The sequence below is a fragment of the Oreochromis niloticus genome, linkage group LG14, assembly GCF_001858045.2.
Source record: "Oreochromis niloticus isolate F11D_XX linkage group LG14, O_niloticus_UMD_NMBU, whole genome shotgun sequence".
In the NCBI taxonomy this organism is placed as follows: Eukaryota; Metazoa; Chordata; class Actinopteri; order Cichliformes; family Cichlidae; genus Oreochromis; species Oreochromis niloticus.
This window is the reverse complement of record NC_031979.2, coordinates 22,200,675-22,220,932: the sequence shown is the minus strand read 5'-3', so window position 1 is coordinate 22,220,932 and position 20,258 is coordinate 22,200,675. Positions and strand designations below refer to the sequence as shown.

The 20,258-nt window shown below is 40.3% G+C and overlaps 1 protein-coding gene across 1 annotated transcript; it reads left to right on the top strand.

Annotated features, from left to right (window-relative positions):
- The first annotated feature begins 10,480 nt into the window (after positions 1–10,480).
- Positions 10,481–20,258, top strand: calm3a (calmodulin 3a (phosphorylase kinase, delta)). Its single transcript, XM_003450805.5, has 6 exons — positions 10,481–10,702; positions 15,938–15,968; positions 16,439–16,582; positions 17,714–17,820; positions 18,172–18,307; positions 18,474–20,258. The coding sequence occupies exons 1-6, from the start codon at positions 10,700–10,702 to the stop codon at positions 18,500–18,502; spliced, it is 450 nt and encodes a 149-aa protein (XP_003450853.1). The 5' UTR covers positions 10,481–10,699; the 3' UTR covers positions 18,503–20,258.

Genomic DNA, 20,258 nt, shown 5'->3' with positions numbered 1-20,258 from the left:
TGATTTTATACACCTGTGGGCATAGAAGTGATTTGAACACCTGAACTCAATGATTTGGATGGGTGAGTAATAAAGACATATAACAAATGTCTGTATAAAATGGGAGAGCCTCACTGTAATGAAGCGCTTGTCTGTACCATAAATTATCATTACGGGGGTTGTCGGAACTTTATGCGCAGTAGCATTAATGACAGATGCGCTCAGAGGCGTGCCCTGTAACCTGTATAGAGCAGTCTGTCGTGCACAGGAATAAGCTGTATAAAGTCCATGTAAGTTGCAATGATACTTTGATAAAGTATGTTAAGTTTGTTTCTAACGTAAGCTATGTTACTGCATTTGTATTGTGAGCTATCTGAAAACTTGCTCGTTCTGTACTTACGTTACATACATCCATGTGCTATTTTTTAGCTTAGACGTGTGTCAGGCAAGCTAGCAGCACCCCATGAGAAATGGACCGAATGTTTAAGTGTTCACAGGAGTTTGCACCCTTGGCAAGCAGACTGAGGTATGTGATGTGATCTGTTGTTATATTTTATTCAACTGAACTGTGTAACCCCTTGATACCGTTTAAAGCAACCCTTTTTGTTTTATTTAATCAGTGACTGTAAATCTCAGAATTACTTGTTTTGAATTTACTTGATTTAATTTAAGCTCATTTGTTGTTATTGCTTATTGTTATGGTTCAAAAGGACTGTACGGGTATCAATTTTTTCTTATTTTATAGTTTTCACGGTGCTCAACGATGTCCAGAGAATGAGCCGTGTTTGGTGAGGAAATAAATGGCTGCACCCATTAGAGACTCTTCTGTCGTTCTTGATGCCAAGGGCTGCTACAGTGAAAACTCATCGCTGCCTTGCAGCCATCTACATTCATTGTATTCTTTCTTCGAAATGTGAGTAAAGGAGTGTATTGCATCATCCACAGACCGCTGCATCAGTAAAGGACTCAAAATAAGGACATTATAAATACAATGTCATGCACATCTGCATTCTGTAAGCTGTGTGAGCAAATGATCTTCAACATGGCAGTCTGAAGTAATGCAAGAAAGAAAGACCTGTTCTGTATTTAACACAGTAGCATGTAAACTTGTGATGCTGAATATCCCACATTTCTTGCATTAAAATGGCTAAGACTGAATCTGGGGTTTATGCTATCAGTTGTACTTCTGTAAAAACTTAAGTGGCAAATTGTCTGATTTGAGGGCATCATCAGTATTATTATGTGTTGAATTATTTGGGTTTTGTTGCCAGTCTGTGAGGTTAAAGGTGTAAATATCTAAGTTGAGTGTTAATAAGTTGAAACCACCACTCAACCCATTTGAGTTCAGATATATACACTTAAAAGGGCAGGTGCAACAAGCCAAAAATAAAATTAATAATAATGTTGTCCCCCGTTGAAGAAAGACAAATCTACAGAGGCACAACAGGCCAGGTCCAGCTCCAGAGAGCGAAGACTAACAGAAAAGGGGCAGGAGATGCATGAACAGGAAGCCAAGAAAAATGAAAGGTCATTTAGCAAGGCATATGAGTCCTGGAAGAAGTTAGCAAGAGGAATTAGAACAAAACTGAAAGGTTTCTGCTCAAACGAAGACCTTGTTAGAACACAAACGGGCATTAAGGCTAAAGAAGCATTAGTGCATGAACTGTATGAGCCTATCCGACGTAATCATGCTTCACTCCAGATGTTGTCAAGAGAATGGATGCGTGTGTTGCCCTAACAACAGAAATTTGTGATTTCATTAGTAAACGACTAGAAGATATAGATAAGACTTTTAATGACAGGCTCGAGAAGGAGCATGTCAGGATGATATTAAGTAAGGAGGAGTATGGATCTGTTTTTGGGAAAACTGAAACAGAAACAGTTATTTCAGAGCATTCAAAGAGCTCAGGTTCATACTCCAGAGCCACCTCTACGACTTCTAGCAAACGTGTGGATGCCGAAGCTGACCTTGCAGCTAAACTAGAACAGGCGAAGGCAATGCAACGAATACATGAACAGCAAGCAAAGTTGAGTAGCCTAGAGCATGAGTGGAAAATCAAGGAAGCCCAACTGATTGCAGAAATGACAGCAAAGCTAGAGGAAGAGAGAACTAAACTGCAACAGCTACAAGCAGAAAATGAGGTAAAAGTAGCAGCAGCCAGAGTGAGAGCTTACAACAACTACGATGAATTGGAAAGCCTTAAGTATGAGGCAGATGACAAATCACAACTTGATAGCCAAATCATTGAATCTCAAAATCTGTTGAATCCACAGGCTGAATCATTTCAACCTCAATGTGCACCACCTGAGATTTTGCAAAAGCAACAGGAGGTCAGCTTAACACAGGAGCTTGCAAGCTTGTTCGTCTCCAACCGTCTGCCTGCACCTGAACCCACAGTGTTCACTGGTGACCCTTTAAAGTTTATAGACTGGAAGATATCCTTTATGGCATTGATTGGCCACAAACCCCTCCCTGCAGGTGAAAAAATGTTGTACTTGAAAAGTTATCTTGCAGGTGAGGCACGCAAGGCGGTCGAAGGGTTCTTCTATCGAAACTCAGAAGATGCATATCAGGGTGCCTGGGAGATTCTTCGGGAGAGGTATGGAAGTTCATTTGTCAGCTCCCAATGACCCAGTAGCCCTCAGAGTTTTCAGATTTCCTTCAAAGTTGTGCCGAGGCCATCCCTCATGTTAAAGGGCTAGCAATTCTAAATGATTGTAAAGAAAATCATAAACTTCTCAAAAAACTGCCTGAATGGCTGGTAAGCACATGGGGTCGCATTGTTGTGGATGAACTAGACAGATGTCAAGAGTATCCACCATTTGCTCATTTCACCAGATTTCTACAAAGGGAAGCTAGGATAGCCTGCAATCCCATTGCTTCTCCCTTCCTACTAACCACTAAAGTAACAGATGAAAGGCTTCCTAAGAGAACCAAGGCACTCAGCACAAATGCTCAAGCTAAGCACTCTGCAGGTAAACCAGGGACCTTAATTTCAAAGCCAAGACCACCATGCTTCGTCTGCAACGATGAAACACACGGTGTCGCCAAGTGCCCAACCTTTGCTGCAAGGCTTCCTGATGAAAAGAGAGCTTTCATTCGTGAAAACCACCTTTGCTTCGGCTGTTTAAAAAAGGGCCACACTAGTAAAGAATGCAAAAGAAGGCACACATGCACTATATGTAGTCGAAACCATCCAACTTGCTTGCACATAGAGAGAATAGAGGGAGCCAGTGAAATGTTAAACAGTGATTCACCATCTGCAGGAAATGAGACAAAGGAAGTCCGCAATGTCATGTCACTTTCATCTTGGGAGACCTGGTCTCTGCACTAAATGTGAAGACTCAGCCAGTGCAATTAAAGCTAAGTACAATGACAGCAGTAGACACAGTCATAGCTAGTAAAGTGGCAGTTGTGGATTGCAAGTTTATGGGCTCCATAGTGAGTCGCATGTTCAGCTATGCCAAGCATACACAAGGGATTTCATCCCAGTTGATGAGTCTCACATTCCTACAAAGGACACCGCACTTCAGTGGCCACACCTGAGGCAACTGGCAAACAAGCTGCAGCCACTTCAAGACTGTGAAGTGGGATTGTTGATTATCTATGATTGCCCATCAGCACTGGCTCCTCTAGAAGTCATCGTAGGGTCAGAAAACCAGCTGAAAGAACCGTGCTTGGCTGGAGCATCATAGGATCAGTAAATCCATATCTTGATAGAAAGGAACATCAGAGCTTTGTGCAGAGAGTGGCAGTAAAGGAAATGCCATTGCCTCCGGTCAATGATGTGTTAAAGGTCCTAGAAATGGATTTCAGCGAAAGAAACTATGAAGATAAATATGTTTCTCAAGATGATGCTCATTTTGTAAAACTCCTCGGCAGCACAATCACAAAAAGGAAGGATGGACACTATGAGATGCCACTTCCTTTCAAGGGCAGCTCTCCACCCATGCTGCCAAACAACAAGCGACTGGCTGAAGCTTGTTTGCAACACCTCAAAAGGAAGTTATGGTCCAACAAGCAGTACCATGACCATTACACAGCATTCATGGAGGAAACCATCAGCAAAGGTGTTGCAGAACCAGCCCCCCCTGCACATGAGGGAGAGACAACATGGTACATTCCACATCATGGGGTGTACCATTCTAGGAAACCAGACAAACTTAGGGTGGTCTTCGACTGTTCAGCCAAGTTTCAGGGCCTCTCTCTGAATGACACCTCATTGACTGGCCCTGATCTGATACACTCTCTAGTAGGAGTTCTCTGCTGCTTTAGGAGGGAAGCAGCAGCCATCACCTGAGACACTGAAAAAATGTTCCATCAGTTCTATGTCCCACCCAACATGCGTAACTACCTGAGGTTCCTATGGTGGAAGGGCAGTCAGTTGGAAACAGAACCCCAAGAGTATAGAATGGCGGTGCACCTTTTCGGTGCTGGTTCCTCTCCAGGGTGTGCCAATTTTGGCCTTAAATATCTTCCACAGCAATGCGAAGCTGATTATCCTTCAGCGGCTGCTTTCATTGAAAAGAACTTTTACGTTGATGATGAACTAACTAGCGTCCCATCAGTCATAGAAGCTACAGACCTGATTATCAACGCACAACAGCTGTGTAAGACTGGAGGTTTACACTTGCACAAATTTAACTCGAACAAGGTGGAGGCGCTATCTGGTGTTGCTCCTTCAGAAAGGGCAGTAACCACTGGGCCTCTCAACCTTAGCCTGGATTCAACAGCGGAGGGTCACGTACTTGGCATTCAGTGGTCAACAGAAAGTGACACCTTCAGCTTCAACACTGACAAAAGGGATCAACCCTCAACTCACCGTGGTATCCTGTCTGCTGTTTCCTCCCTCTAAGACCCTCTTGGTCTTGTAGCTCCCTTTATCCTGAGTGGTAAATGTATTCTCCAGGAGCTGTGTCGCATGGGCATAGGTTGGGATGATAGCCTGATAGCCTACATTCACGGTGGGAGCAGTGGAAAGGGGATCTACACAGGCTAAAGGAAATAGCAATACCCAGACGCTACCATCCTACAGACTTTGGCAACATAGTGAGGGTGGAACTGCATCACTTTTCAGATGCCAGTAACATAGGTTATGGTGCATGTTCCTACCTCAGATACAAGAATGAAAAGGATGAAGTACACTGTAGCCTTGTGTTAGCCAAAGCAAGAGTTGCACCAACAAAGCTCAGTAATCTCCGCAAGGCTAAGTATCATGTTAAAAACAGAGTTTGACATGCAGATAGACGAGGAATTCTTCTGGACTGATTCCCAAGTTGTATTGGCCTACATCAGCAATGAGGCACGGTGATTCCATGTATTTGTCGCAAATCGTGTTCAGCTAATCTGAGAAACCACAGACCCTGCTCAGTGGCACTATGTGGATACGGCAGAAAACCCAGCTGACCACGCTTCGAGAGGTCTTTGTGCAGGGGACATTCTGTCAACAAACTGATTATCGGGTCCTAAATTTCTATGGAAACCTGAGATACTCCCAACACAACATTTTTCACCAGATCTGCTTGTCTGTGACCCTGAAGTTAAATCAGTGAAAACCTTTGCTACCCATGTCAATGAGCAAAATGACATCCTGAACCGTCTAAGCTGCTTTTCCAGCTGGACAACGCTCATTAGAGTAGTTGCAAGAATTAAGAGACTAGGTATGAAGTCAGATCGTGTCAGCAGCATTGTGACGGTGGAGGAAAGGATAAAGGCTCGTGAGCTAGTAATCTGTCTGGTTCAGTGACAAGCCTTTTTGCAAGACATAAAGACACTTCAGAAGGGCAACTCTCTTCCGAGCTCAAGCCCCCTAAGCTGCCTTGATCCCATCTTAGATGAAGGACTACTTCGTGTCAGTGGAAGACTGACAAAGGCGACGCTCAGTCAAGAACTAAAACACCCGGTTATCCTTCCAAAGGAAAGTCGCATTACAAGACTAATACTGTCGACATCTGTCATCAAGGTCGGAGTCAAACTCTAGCAGAACTCAGAGCAAATGGGTTTTGGGTGCTTGGGGGAAGCAAAGCAGTTGCCAAGTTAATACATAAATGTGTGCAATGTCGAAAACTTCGGCGCCCCACCGAGGAGCAACGCATGGCAGAGCTCCCGAAGGAAAGGATTGAAGCCTCTGCTCCTTTCTCATACTCTGGTATTGATTGCTTTGGTCCATTTTTCATCAAGCGGGGCCGCAAGGAGTACAAAAGGTAGGGCTTATCTTTACGTGCCTGTCTTCACGTGCTGTCCATATCGAGATGCTAGAAGACCTATCAACAGATGCATTCATCAATGCCCTTAGATGCTTCATCAGCCTAAGAGGAGCTGTTTGCCAACTTCGCTGTGACCAGGGCAAAAACTTTGTAGGAGCCAGAAATGAGTTCAGAGAGGCTCTCAAGCAATGTGACATGCAGGCACTGGAGGCTTTCCTGGCAGACAAACAGTGTGAGTTTGTTTTCAATGCTCCTTCTGCAAGTCATGCAGGTGGTGTCTGGGAACGCCAAATTAGGACCATTCGTAATGTGCTAAATGCCACTACCGCTCAGTGTGCAGGAAGACTAGACGATGCCTCTCTTAGAACTTTGTTTTATGAAGCCATGGCTATTGTAAATAGCCACACCTTGCCAGTGTGGACAGTATCTGCGACCCAAAAGCACCTGAACCTCTTACTCCAAACCATCTTATACTGATGAAGTCCTAAGTTGCTCCACCACCACCTGGGAAATTTGTGAAAGAAGACATGTATGCAGCGAAGAGGTGGCGTAGAGTACAATACTTAACTGAGCAGTTCTGGGGTAGGTGGAAAAGAGAATACCTCATGAATGCCTCCACAAGACAGAAGTGGCACAAAACCCGCCGCAATCTAAAAGTGAATGACATTGTTGTCATCAAGGAAGATATGTTACCAAGGTGTCAGTGGCAACTGGGACGTATTGTTGAAATTATCGAAGGCGATGATGATTTAGTCCATCCAGTCAAGGTTCAAGTAGGAGACCAAAGTCGGACCAAGAAACAGGACCGTGCTTTCAAGCCCCCCATTATCGAGCAGCCTATCCAAAAATTGGTGGTTCTTGTTGAAAGAGAATAATAACAAACATGTTATTATCTGAGATGAACTGACATACTGACATAAACAATGTAACATTCCAAGCAGTGTTGGGTAAGTTACTTTAAAAAAGTAATTAATTACTAATTACTTAGTCAATATTGTATTTAAAATACTTATCTAATTACTGTGTCAGAAAAGTAACTTAATTACTAAATAAGTAATTTAACTAAATACTTCTTAAAAATCCCTATAAACCTTGAGTGGGCAAACAATAGAAACTAAACTCTTTAAATAATAAATAATTTTTTTTAAAAGACGGAGACTCTACAGTACGCAGCGGTAGCATGTCTTCCACAATGTAGCCTGCAATAATTTTTGTAAGCTCACCTTCAGACGCTTTCTGTGCTGCTGAAGTAAAATCAAGTTTTGCCTGCTTAGCAGGAGTTGCCGCGGTGTAATCCATGGATGATGAACAAGAATCACTCAGAAGTGTTCGTCTATGCTCTCCTGTCAGGCGCTTCAGTAGATTACTCGTACTATTAACAGCAGCCGATGTTTTTTTCTCCCCAGGACATAGCTTACATATTACTGTAATATTCTTGTCTGCTTGTTTCAGAAAAGTGAAGAGACGGGAATATGTCCACTTCATAAAACAGCCAACCGCTTCAGCCGAGTCCAACATCTTCCGCTTTAGAATAGACTATGCAGCAAACTGGCGCGAAATGACTGGCACCTGCACTACAGCGATGTTAAAGCGGCAGAGTTTACTTCTACATTTAGAAGATAAATTATTGAAATTAAATAATGATATTCAGCGAGTTTAATTATTTTACAATGTAACGCAAGTACATTGTAAGTAACTGTAATTAAAATACCTAAAAATGAACAGTAATTAGTTACTCTACTTTTTCAGTGGAAAAGTAATTTAATTACAGTAACGCGTTACTTAGTAACGCATTACACCCAACACTGATTCCAAGTGGCACCTGCTCTATGATGGTTTGTACACCTTTATATTGGTTGAAATGGTTTCATTTTTGTTGTTGTTCAGAATCATGTATGATTTAGCTACTTTGTAAATCATAGCATGATTGGTGGGAGTGTAATGAACCGCTTGTCGGAACTTTATGCGCAGTAGCATTAATGACAGATGCGCTCAGAGGCGTGCCCTGTAACCTGTATAGAGCAGTCTGTCGTGCACAGGAATAAGCTGTATAAAGTCCATGTAAGTTGCAATGATACTTTGATAAAGTATATTAAGTTTGTTTCTAACGTAAGCTATGTTACTGCATTTGTATTGTGAGCTATCTGAAAACTTGCTCGTTCTGTACTTACGTTACATACATCCATGTGCTATTTTTTAGCTTAGACGTCACGTAAGCTAGCAGCACCCCATGAGAAACGGGCCGAATGTTTAAGTGTTCACGGGAGTTTGCACCCTTGGCAAGCAGACTGAGGTATGTGATGTGATGTGATCTGTTGTTATATTTTATTCAACTGAACTGTGTAACCCCTTGATGCCGTTTAAAGCAACCCTTTTTGTTTTATTTAATCAGTGACTGTAAATCTCAGAATTACTTGTTTTGAATTTACTTGATTTAATTTAAGCTCATTTGTTGTTATTGCTTATTGTTATGGTTCAAAAGGACTGTACGGGTATCAATTTTTTCTTATTTTATAGTTTTCACGGTGCTCAACGATGTCCAGAGAATGAGCCGTGTTTGGTGAGGACGGGCTGCACCCGTTAGAGACTCTTCTGTCGTTCTGCCATGCCATGTTCCTACACAGACCTTTGCAGACCGTTATCTAAAAGTTGTAGCTGTGTACTGTCACCAGGAGGCAGTACAAAAAAAGAACCAGTTTGTAGGCTATTTTTTTATGTTCCCTCAATTTAGGCACTGCCACAGAGACAAAGTCATAACAGAGAAAGAACTCCTCTGGTTTTGGATTTTTGATGTTTGCTGTTCAAGCCAACTTTTCAATACTCAGCACACCATCCAGTCAGGCTCATAGACAGTATAAAACACTTCCCCACCGATGCTAATAGCAAGTTGTAACAGACTGCAGAGCTTGCAATTGCTGAGCAATCCTAGTCCATCCTTCTTTGGCGAATCTCTGAAGCTCCTGCAGATCTGATGACCTTCTGGCATGAGTTTACCACACAGATTTTTAACAGGACTTTGTGCAGATCACTCCATAACATTCACTTTGATCTTCTGGAGGTAGTTCTCCACCAGGAGCGACATATTTTTGGATCATTGGCAGACAGACTAGAAGACAAAGCCACAACCAAACCCAGTTTTGCTGCTGATTTTTTTATGGTTGTCTTTCAAAATCTTCACATATCCTTCTTTCTTCATGATTCCAAGTTCTAGATGCACTGAAGCATCCCCACAGCATAATACTCCCACCACCATGTTTCACTGTAGCAGTGGTGTTCTTTGGGTAGAATGCTTCTTCATCTTTCTTCAAACATAAGCAACACCTTTATGGCCAAAGAGCTCTAGTTTTCTGTCATCTGTCGTCGTTCGAGCATGCATAATCTTGTCCTTAACATACTTCAGTCTGGCTTGAAGGTGTCTCTTCTGCAGAAGTGGAATTTTTCTTGGTCTGCAACCTCAGAGTCCGTTTCTGTGCAGCACATATTTAGATGGATAAATATTGTCAGGGATTCTAGGAACTGAGAAAAACTGTAATTGGTATTTGGAAAAAAACAGGTTTTAAAATGGGAACATCACTGTCTTTGTCTTTGTTATTGTAGTCGGCAGAGAGTCTAGACTATGGAACATTTGTAACCGAATAGGCATCACCATCAGTACATTTATAGAAAGATATTTATAATCTTTAAATTGTGCATTGTGGTTTCAGTGATTGATTTCTTTTAGACTGTTCTCGACTTGGCCAAGTCATTCATTTGTGTGTTGGCAGTTTTTCTGGTGTGTTCAGACACACTAATACTTCTGTCCAATTTATATATGAGATTGGATCAAGAAGACGAGAAAGAACATTTTGGAAGGGGTTCTGATGACCTATTTTGGATTCGAGATAATGTTTTGGAATATTTTGTCTCATGACAAGTGTAATATCATCAACAAATGTTTATTTCAGTATTTTGTGAACGAATGATTTTTAAATTAATGAGCGGTACAGAAATTGCGCTGTAATTTTAAAATGGTCCATTAATATAGTGTTCAATATGATCAGTGGAACACTCTTATCTCCCATAGACTGTGTTTATGAGACGTGGTAATAGGGCTAGTATCTTTGCGCGGTTTGGTTTTATAAAGCAGCAAAAATTGTGGTTTGCTATTTGTTAAGTGTCAAATAATTATTAGGCGATAAACAGTGAATGATTACCGCAACAGAAAGATCTTTATAATCCTTCTGTTTTTCTATTTTGACAGTGGATTCAGTGGGACTAAAAACGTACAAGAGAGCGGCGGAGGGATACACGGCTGTCAAACTGTGGTACAGCACGTCGCTGGTTTAGGTTTCCGGGCAACTCTGCTGCAACAGAAGGATACTGTCTACACAGATTTCCCGAAACATTTGTTATATTGAAAATCCTGTTCTATTTCATTGCTCTATTTGAGTAACTGATCTCTAAGTAAGTGAAATACAACGCATTTAACTGCGCTTTTCTTCATCTTCACGGAGCTTGAAAAGTCAACGGGACGATGGTGAGTGTAAGCTAGCTGATGTAAGCTAGTTAGCCTTAGCTATGAATCGCTTACACCGTAATGTCTGGAATATAATCGTAAATGCATAGGTTCCAAAGCCATAAAGTATATCTTCTAGACTTTTAAGAGTCCAGCTTCACTTCACAAGGGCATTTTAACGTTGGAAAACTGCAGAAAAATCCCAAACCTGACGTGCATACAACGCTGTTTTTAAAAAAAAATCATTTTATCGTCTATATAACGCAATTCTCGATCGGTGGTTTTCTGTGTGCTTAACAGCTGACGAGATAGAAGAGAAGACAAACATTTTATTTATTAGTGTCTGCCAAATGCGCAGCACACACGCCGTATTGTGAGAGGACACAGACGGCCTGTTTAATGCTCTAATGTAACACCATTCATTCGGCTGTTTAGCAGAGTTATTGTGGATAATATGGTTATAATCTCCGTGCTTGGACACATATTTGCGTCATTTGTTTTTTAGGTTTTTTGCTGACTTATTTATTTATTGGTTCGCTTGGACTCGAGAGTGGGCGTGGTGGCGGTGAAGGTGCTGTGTAAAAATAGACCGTCCAGTGTGAATGTGATCTTTACCCATCTCGTTAATCTTACGAGAAAGACATCGGGACTCTGGGTAACTGTCATTTTCGACATGCCTCATAAGGTGCTGCAGCACGGGCAGTATCTGTGTTAGCCACATCAGCAGGGTGTTTTGAACGGACGTGGACATGCGCAACAAGCGAGAAAAAAAGGGGTCGTATTTAACCACCGATTGGGGTTACATAAGAATACGCCTTACAGGTAGCAACACTTGTTTGTCATATTGCATAGCGTTCAGCAACGCGCTGCAACATTTTGGAAATAGATTCAATACCACCATGACACCATGTCCTGCGTTACGTATTGCGCCATAACGTTGAACCGCATTCTGCTTCTGCTGAATGATCCTCTTTTCCACCCCTCCTTTCTCGCCTCCCTTCCCCCCGCATTGAACCAAAGCATGCCTGGTGCAGTCGGCTGTCAAGACCCGCAGTGCACCCTTCAAGATGGGATCTAACTATTTTAAATACTTCTAATATAGACTCATATCTGTGTCTTTGTCTTATCATGTATCGTCTGTTGTTCGTCTGCATACTGTAACAGACCAGAGGAATGGTGTCCCTTGCTGTCTTTGCCAAGTAAGGAAACTTGGACAGCTACAAAATCCTATTTATTCACATGCTGCTCAAACACCATTTGCAAATATGATTAACTGGCTGCACTTTAGAAAAATATTGTCAACATAAGAATATGTGACATGCTCTGTGGGGTACTGATGAGTTGAAAGCCAGCAGTACTTTTTACAGCAGCTGTATAAATCCTCCAGCTGTGCTCTGATCCAGACACTGCTTGCTTCAGCAACACTGAATTGGTTGGCAGTGAGCAGACTGGATACTCTGCAGTCTGCCATGCTCCCTTCTGCCTACCCCCCTTCCCCTTAAATGAGTGACTCATTGAAATTGATTTGAACGCATGGCATTACCACCAATACCACCGAAATGTTGCTACAGAAATGTTGGTTTTAATCTATTTGGTTTTGAAAAGGCAAGTTCATTTGTCCATTATCCGTGGTACAAGAGCATGTGGATACAGTGAAAACATGTTTGTTTATTCGAGGCATTAGCTCTAGAGCAAATGCACAGTGAGTCCTTAGGCTACAATATAGCATTATCAGCTTATCCTCATCACCGAATTAGTGTCAATGCTAAATTGTTGCAGACTCTAATGGTCTGTTTTATGCAGCAGTTATTTCCCAGTTTTCTAACAAACATCCTGAAGGAGTACACAAAGCAGAAGACACATTCAAAGCAACAGTTGTCAGAGGGTTTAGTCTTTTTTTTTTTTTTTTTTTTTTTTTTTTAAAACTGATCCTTAACATTATGTATGTTTAAGAAGGAAAAAAAAAAGACTCAAGGAGGTGGTTAGTTACGGTGATATTCAGTGTGCTACATTGGCGACCCTGTTCGTGTCTCACTAATTATAGCAGGCGTGTGTATTTCGGGCTGTGGAGTATTTATACCCGTCCCTCATCGCACTTTCTCAGCCTGAAATGAGCATGTTGACTGACTTGGACAGGCCTGATAAGGCTTCATATAGATCGCACAATTATGTCTCAGATGAACTTGAAGAATGAATTTGTCTTAGATGAGTGTAAATTCCTTGTTTGATTTATTAATTTATTTTGTGTGTGTGTGTGGGAGAATGTGGGAAAAAATACCGTATGAATCAGCAGACACCCTACAGTAAGAAATCACAGTAATTCACTCATGATATAATATTATTGTGATTTTTAACAATTTGCAATTTTGCATCTTTTTTCAAATGTGTATTTTTTCCTCAAAGTTAAACTTTAAATGGTTAAACTAACTCTTTATCCAAAAAAAAAATAAAGAATTGTTGCCATTGGAATCAGTCTGGCATCTGTCTTGTGATTGAATTGGGTCAAGTTGGCAATTACATGCAGTGTGTCTCTAATAATACAGCCATTAATTATGATAAATAATTGAAAATCACATATATTTCTGTCTACATAGTCAGAAATTCCTATTTAACTATTAAATTTACACTCAATATAACTAGAATACAGCCGGCTGGCAGCCAGTCGAGTCCCCTCGAGTTGTGCTCATTGACAAAGACTCATTCAGACTGATAGCAACATGTTGGCAATCTGTCTTCATTTACAAATTAAATAACAGTCATTTACAAACCTTAAGTAATCTCTCTGAGAGTGATTTGATTACTGGTCAAGTCAGACTGACTGCAGAAACTCCAGTGTTGGATCTTAGGTTGAGCCGATTTAATGCAAATTTTCTCGGCTAACAATATCTGAAGATGGTTTAGCTTTTGTTTCTAGTATTCCCAGAATATTTTCATTTAGTTATTAACAATTATTATTACAAGAGTTAAAATAATGTTTGTAAAATAATCATGTGTATTTCTTTAATTTAAAATACATAAATTTGTATTTGAAAATGTGAACAGATCTACAGTTTAAATTTATAGGAAACCTTTTTATGCTGTATTAACTTAGTTTTATCTAGGGTCATAGGTAATGGCCACGTCCAGCTGCCAGAAAATACTGCAGTCTGTTTTGAATTAGTTTGTCTAAATTGCATTTGCATTGGCAGAGCCTGTGTACACAGTGGAGCCTGATGCACATGTTCCCCATTTTGCCTGCTGGAAATTCTCTGTAATTATTGTGAAGGTTTTTATATCAATCCAGAAGTGATATTTAATTTGTTACTGCTTAGTCATTCCTTTTCCAAAAATATGAGAAACAGCTGTTTCATTAGTCTTTCTTTTCTTGTTTATTAAATGTTATTCTTTTCCCCATCAAGTTTAGGACTATTTGAAAAAATATGGCAAAAAATCATATTTTTTCATGGCTGGATCTTGACAAGGTTCCAAGTAGAGTTTCAACATGCAGCAAGAAGAAATAGGAGTGAGACAAAACAATTTTTTGAGCATGCAATTTATTGAAAACAACGCACAGAACACACAGAAAACAACAACAGAAATCGAAGTTCCAAACATGAACTCGGTAATGAGTAGGTCCACCATTATTGTTGATCACTTCAAAAATTCTTTGCGGCATGCTTGATGCAAGCGTTTCCCTGAGGTGAGTGAAAACATTTCTCCAAGTGGTGAAGACGGCTGCACGATGGGCATCCACTTTCTGGAACTGTTGTCCATTTTTGTGAACTTCCCTTGCCATCCATCCCCAAAGGTTCTTAATTGAATTTTGATCAGGGGAACACGCCGGATTGTCCAAAAGAGTGATGTTATTCTCCTGGAAGAAGTCCCTTGTTCTGTGGGCATTGTGTGCTGTAGCGTTGTCCTGTTGAAAAACCCAGTCGTTACCACACAGATGAGGGTCCTCAGTCATGATGCTCTCTGCAACATCTGGACATAGCCAGCGGCTGTTTGACACCCCTGCACCTCCTGAAGCTCTAGTTCTGCTGAAGGAAAAAGCACCCCTGACCATTATGGCGCTCCCTCCACTGTAGCGTGTAGAAAACATCTCAGGTGGGATCTGCTTGTCATGCCAGTAATGTTGGAAACCATCAGGACCATCAAGGTTAAATTTTTTTTTTCTCATCAGAGAATACAACTTTCTTCCACCTTTCAGTGTCCCATGTTTAGTGCTCTCTTGCAAAGTCCAAACAGTCAGTTCTGTGGCATTCAAGAAGATGACGCCTTTGAAGACGTTTTTTGTTTTTGAGGCCCTTCAGTGTCAGATGCTGTCTGATGGTTATGGGGCTGCAGTCAGCACCAGTAACGGCCTTAATTTGGGTCGAGGATCGTCCAGTGTCTTGACAGACAGCCAACTGGATCCTCCGGCTCAATGCTGGTGAATTTTTTTGGGGTCCTTTGACTTGACATTTTTTGTTCTATAACCATCAGGATCATTTCAGAAATTCCAAATGACTGTCTTACTGCGTCGCACCTCAGCACCGATGGCACGCTGCGAGAGACCCTGCTTATGCAGTTCAGCAACCCGACCACGTTCCAAAAGGGAAAATTTTTTTGCCTTTGCCATCAGAACATCATGACAGTGTGACTACCTGACAGAAAATGACAATGAATCTACGTTTTTGCACAGATTTGGCCTTTTAAAGGCATGTGGTCCTAAACCTTCGATCAGCTGTAAAACAGCCTGTTTCAGTTTCAGCCTGTTGTTTTCAATAAATTGCATGCTTAAAAAATGTTTTGTCTCACTCCCATTTCTTCTTGTTACATTTTGAAGCTCTACTTGTAACCTTGTTAAGATCCTACCATGCAAAATATGATATATGTTTTTTTGTTGCCATTTTTCAAGTGGTCCTAAACTTTTGATCAGGTCATGCATGTACATATATTTATATCAAAAGTATATTTCTTCTACCTTGTCTAATGTATATTTTCTTCTGTTTTTGCATAGTATTGTTGTTCTTAGGCATGATGCTGCTATGTATTTATAACTGCCCTCTCTACTTTGCTGTTGTAACAGCGTTAATTTCCCATCTCTGGGACTTAAAAACGCTATCTTATCGTATTTGCCTAGTCCTAATATAAGTTGAACCTGCCATTTAAAAACTGTATTTCTTGAATACAATGTACGGTTTAATCATTGTAAATGGTGGCAGGGTTGAAAAAGAGTTTATTTCCATGCTGAAGCATCAGTGTTTTATCAGTGTCCTTTTCCCCTTTCAACAGGCCGATCAGCTGACTGAGGAGCAGATTGCTGGTGAGTGCATACCTTAACCATTTTTGGCTTGTTTTAGGTTTAGCAACACCTAATTTCTCCAACTAACCTTAGAAACTAGGCTCTCAGAGATTGTACAAAACTGAGGTCTATGGGATTGTATGCTAATTATGGTCCCATACTATTAACTAGATAATTGCATTCAATTTGCTTTCCCTAGGTATAAAATCAGACCCTGGGTAATGAGAAGCAGCAGGGTTTTGAGTCAGGTGTCCTAGAAATCAAAGTGAAATGCTTGGATGTCTACATTTATTAAAGGTGCAGTGCATTATATGCAGCCTGTTCTTATCAGGGGTCATTTGTTCAGTATCCCAGCTGTTGCAAATGTACTGACTGTAGATGATTTTTCTCCCCCTTTAATTCATTTTACCACATCAGAGGTTTTTAAAAATGAATTTTCATTGGATTCAATCTTCATTACAACTCACAGTTCTGTTTCTGCAAACATACAGAGTTCAAGGAGGCATTCTCACTGTTTGATAAGGATGGCGATGGTACAATTACTACCAAAGAGCTTGGGACTGTCATGCGCTCTCTGGGACAGAATCCTACAGAGGCTGAGCTGCAGGACATGATCAATGAAGTAGATGCTGACGGTGAGATCAAACTAACATGCACAAAAACTTGAAGTTGCATTACTGTAGCTCTTTAATAAGAGAATTCTTTTGTCATTCAAGAATTCAGTGACTGGCATAAGTGTAGATACTGATACCTGAGATTAGGGCTGCTCGATTATGGCAAAAATGATAATCACGATTATTTTCACTGAAATTGAGATCTTGATTATTTGACGATATTTATTTAACAATAACAATGTATTGAATAATGGCTTTAAAGATTGTCAAAAAATAATGTGCAAATACTGATAACAGTGCAAATGTTTGCAATATAAAAAATAAATGAAAAATGTAAACATCTATGTTTAGTGAACTTCAAAATACTGCATAATACTGGTTGTTCACTGTGTTAATTGAGCAGTGGTCTTTGGCGAGGAAAAACGTTACCGCGTTTGTTATCTCCTTGTGTCTCTGGGAGCTGGTGGGATATTTAGTAGCGTTGTACAGGGAAGCATGAATGGAGGTCTGTGAGGATGAAGCAGGTGTTGTCGAGAGTTTTTCTCTATGCTCCTTCATTGTTTGATCGTATGTCACTTTGTGAGCGGTCTTCAAATGATTGAATACATTTGTAGTGTTGCTCTGTGGTGCAGCTACGACAACGTAGCAAAGTTTCCACACTATGTCTACTTGATCCACGTCTGACTCCGCGAACCCATAATGTTTCCACACCACTGAAGTCGTTTTACCTCTCTTTTCAACCAACGGCATTCTTTCTTCAGCAGCCATTATCCTCTCCTCTCCAAATCTCGATTTGCCACACGGAGCAGAGCGAGAGTAAAGCACGAGGGAGGTGCTAATAATCGGTTCGGTCATTTTTAATGATCGTTGAAAGCCCAGATCGTAATCTAGATTAAAATTTGATTAATTGAGCAGCCCTACCTGAGATAACACAACTTGTTTCTGTTCTCTCTGTATAGATGTATGTAGCCATACATTGAATATAGTCTGTTCTTGTTGCCATGTCTGTTTTCCTTTAATACTTTGAATTGGCTTGCATTGTCATAAGCTAATTTTCCCGATTGGATTTTTAGTTTTTCTGGTAAATTACTCAATGATAACACTATTTTTTTCTGTTTTGTTATTTGTTTATGTTTTATTTATTTTATTAAGGCAATGGTACAATTGACTTTCCTGAGTTTCTGACAATGATGGCCAGGAAGATGAAAGATACAGACAGTGAGGAGGAGATCAGAGAAGCCTTCAGAGTCTTTGACAAGGTAAAGTAGGAGTAAAGTGAAAATATTTAATTAGACTATTCAGCAAAAGGAGATCCTCTGTATTTGATAGAAATGACTTTGATCCATGATGATGGCTAGACAAGAGTGAAAAATGTCTACATAAGCGATATTCTGGAGCGTTTCTGTCTTTCTGCTAGCTGGACTATTATATTAAGCTTCCCAAACACACACATATTGAGCATTTAGCTCAATAGACCTTCCTAAATCAGGATCTCGGCAGCATAGGTGAAGGGAGTAGCCTTGTCTTTGGCGCTATGGTATCTGTAGTAGTAGACACCCACCTGCCTGTAGACAAACTAATTTTCTGCTTTTTTTTTTTGCCACCTGTAGGATGGTAACGGATACATCAGTGCAGCAGAGCTACGGCACGTTATGACCAACCTGGGTGAGAAGCTCACTGATGAGGAGGTGGATGAGATGATACGCGAGGCCGACATTGATGGAGATGGTCAGGTCAACTACGAGGGTGAGATTTTGTTTATTAACCACCGTGTTTTTTGTGAGTCTGCAAATGTGAAAATCTACAAGTTTGTGTGTATGCACTTATTTTTTTTTTCTATCTGTGACGAAGTTATTTGTTTATTGTTGAATGTAAGTTTAAATGTTGCTTTCTGTTCTTTTGTTTTCCACAGAATTTGTCCAGATGATGACAGCCAAGTGAAGAGAAATTTAAAATTTCTTTTAACGTTGCTTGTCCTCTAAGATCACTGTCAAATATACCAAAAAAAGAACAATTCTCAAATGATAAATTTACCTCCCCCCCCAAAAAAAAATTATTTATCTAAACAGTTTGCAAATTGTGCTTTAGTGCATCCAGCTACTTCTAAGGTATCTGTTTCATCAACACCACCAGAACAGAATAATCCCTAGAGAAGTTAATGGACCAAGCTTTAAGAGGGCCGAAGCCCCCGGTACTTCAGACCAAGATTCTGCTGAGTCACCCTGCTCCTGATTAATTTAGAGGAAAGAGCAACTCCGTAAAAGGCAGAGGGATAGGAACCTATGCCACAGTTCATGTAGAGAAGTTGGCTTTTCAATTCTTATCTGATAGTCTTGAACAAAGAAAATCGACTCTCTTGCACCAGTGGTGACTCTCCAAATACTGAATTGAGTACTCTTCTTGCATGCACCCTTTCTGTGACTGTCTCTTGTGACAACAAGGAAGCTCTGATCTTGTCAGAGGTAGTGTTCAGGTTGTGTACACACTGGAGGTATATACATAAATATATAGCTATATATCTGTAAAAAAAAATTTGTGTCACTATTGATTATTGCAGGAGCAAATAGTTGCAATGTAGGGTGTTTATTGGTGCTCTGCTGGAGATGAGCATTCTTATAACCTTGAAGAGTTCGGACGAGAACGAGGGACTGAAAATTGCTGGATGGTTTTTTGTTTTTGTTTTTTTTCCTCAGTTGGATGTTATTTTGTATTGTTTTGAGTCGTGGGCTTTACGTTGCCTGCAGCACTGATTGAAGACAGGAGTGTGTTGAATTGCTTCAGGATGATTATTGGAAAAACACACTTGAGGACTGCAGTTGATACATTTGTTCTGCAAACAGATATCCTGATGATGCAATATTGATGTAACGCTTTATAAATGTGTTCTCAAATATTAATGTATTGCTGACGAACTTTGGTCACAAATTATATCTATATAAGTGTATCGTTAAATTTGCAATGCCTATTGTTGTAGTAAATGATCTGTGACATGTTTTCTCTTTGGTTTTGAAATGTGCCATAATACTCTTTAAAAAAAAACAAAAAAAGCCTCAACCTTCTTGCAAGACCTGTAGTTCTTTAGAATAGAAAAACTCTACTTAATATAATAACATAAAAATACATGCAGTTCATCATATTTGCACTTTGGTATAAACCATGTGGTTGTTTAAAAAAATGGAGGACAAAAAATTTTGTTTTAAAAGAAGAAAAAGAAACCAAATGTCACTGTTGCTGCTGCTATAACAACACGTTTCACTCATTTCTCGTCCTTGTTGTTGTCTGATCTTCAATTTATAGTCCGGTGATTCAACCTCCAGTCGGCTTGCTGTTTTACTAAACAGAATACATTCGGTGTATACTGACACATACTGCTTGTGGTGGGGGCTGATGTGTTTCATTGAGGCTTTCATCTGGGGAATGAAATGGGTTTGTAGCAACGACTTCAGCTTTAGATGTGCAGTTGGTTTCAGTGTTAGGTTTTTCAACAGTTGGCTAAATTTAAGCTGGGGAATCTTGTGATTTCCTCAACGTGTGAAACTTAATATACTGCTCTGTTTGAGATGTACTAATTGGTAACATTTGATTCAGATGTTTGGAAGTAAATGGTTATTGGACTGTTAATTTCTGAAGGTGTGTCCAGTATGGAAAGATGTGATATATTTTCCATAAATCAATAAATTGACTGAGCTTTACTTCA

Excerpts from the sequence above, each read along its gene's own strand:
- calm3a (XM_003450805.5), top strand. Across the intron at positions 16,583-17,713 it reads CAATGAAGTAGATGCTGACG|GCAATGGTACAATTGACTTT; the intron begins GTGAGATCAAAC and ends TATTTTATTAAG. Across the intron at positions 18,308-18,473 it reads TGGTCAGGTCAACTACGAGG|AATTTGTCCAGATGATGACA; the intron begins GTGAGATTTTGT and ends TGTTTTCCACAG.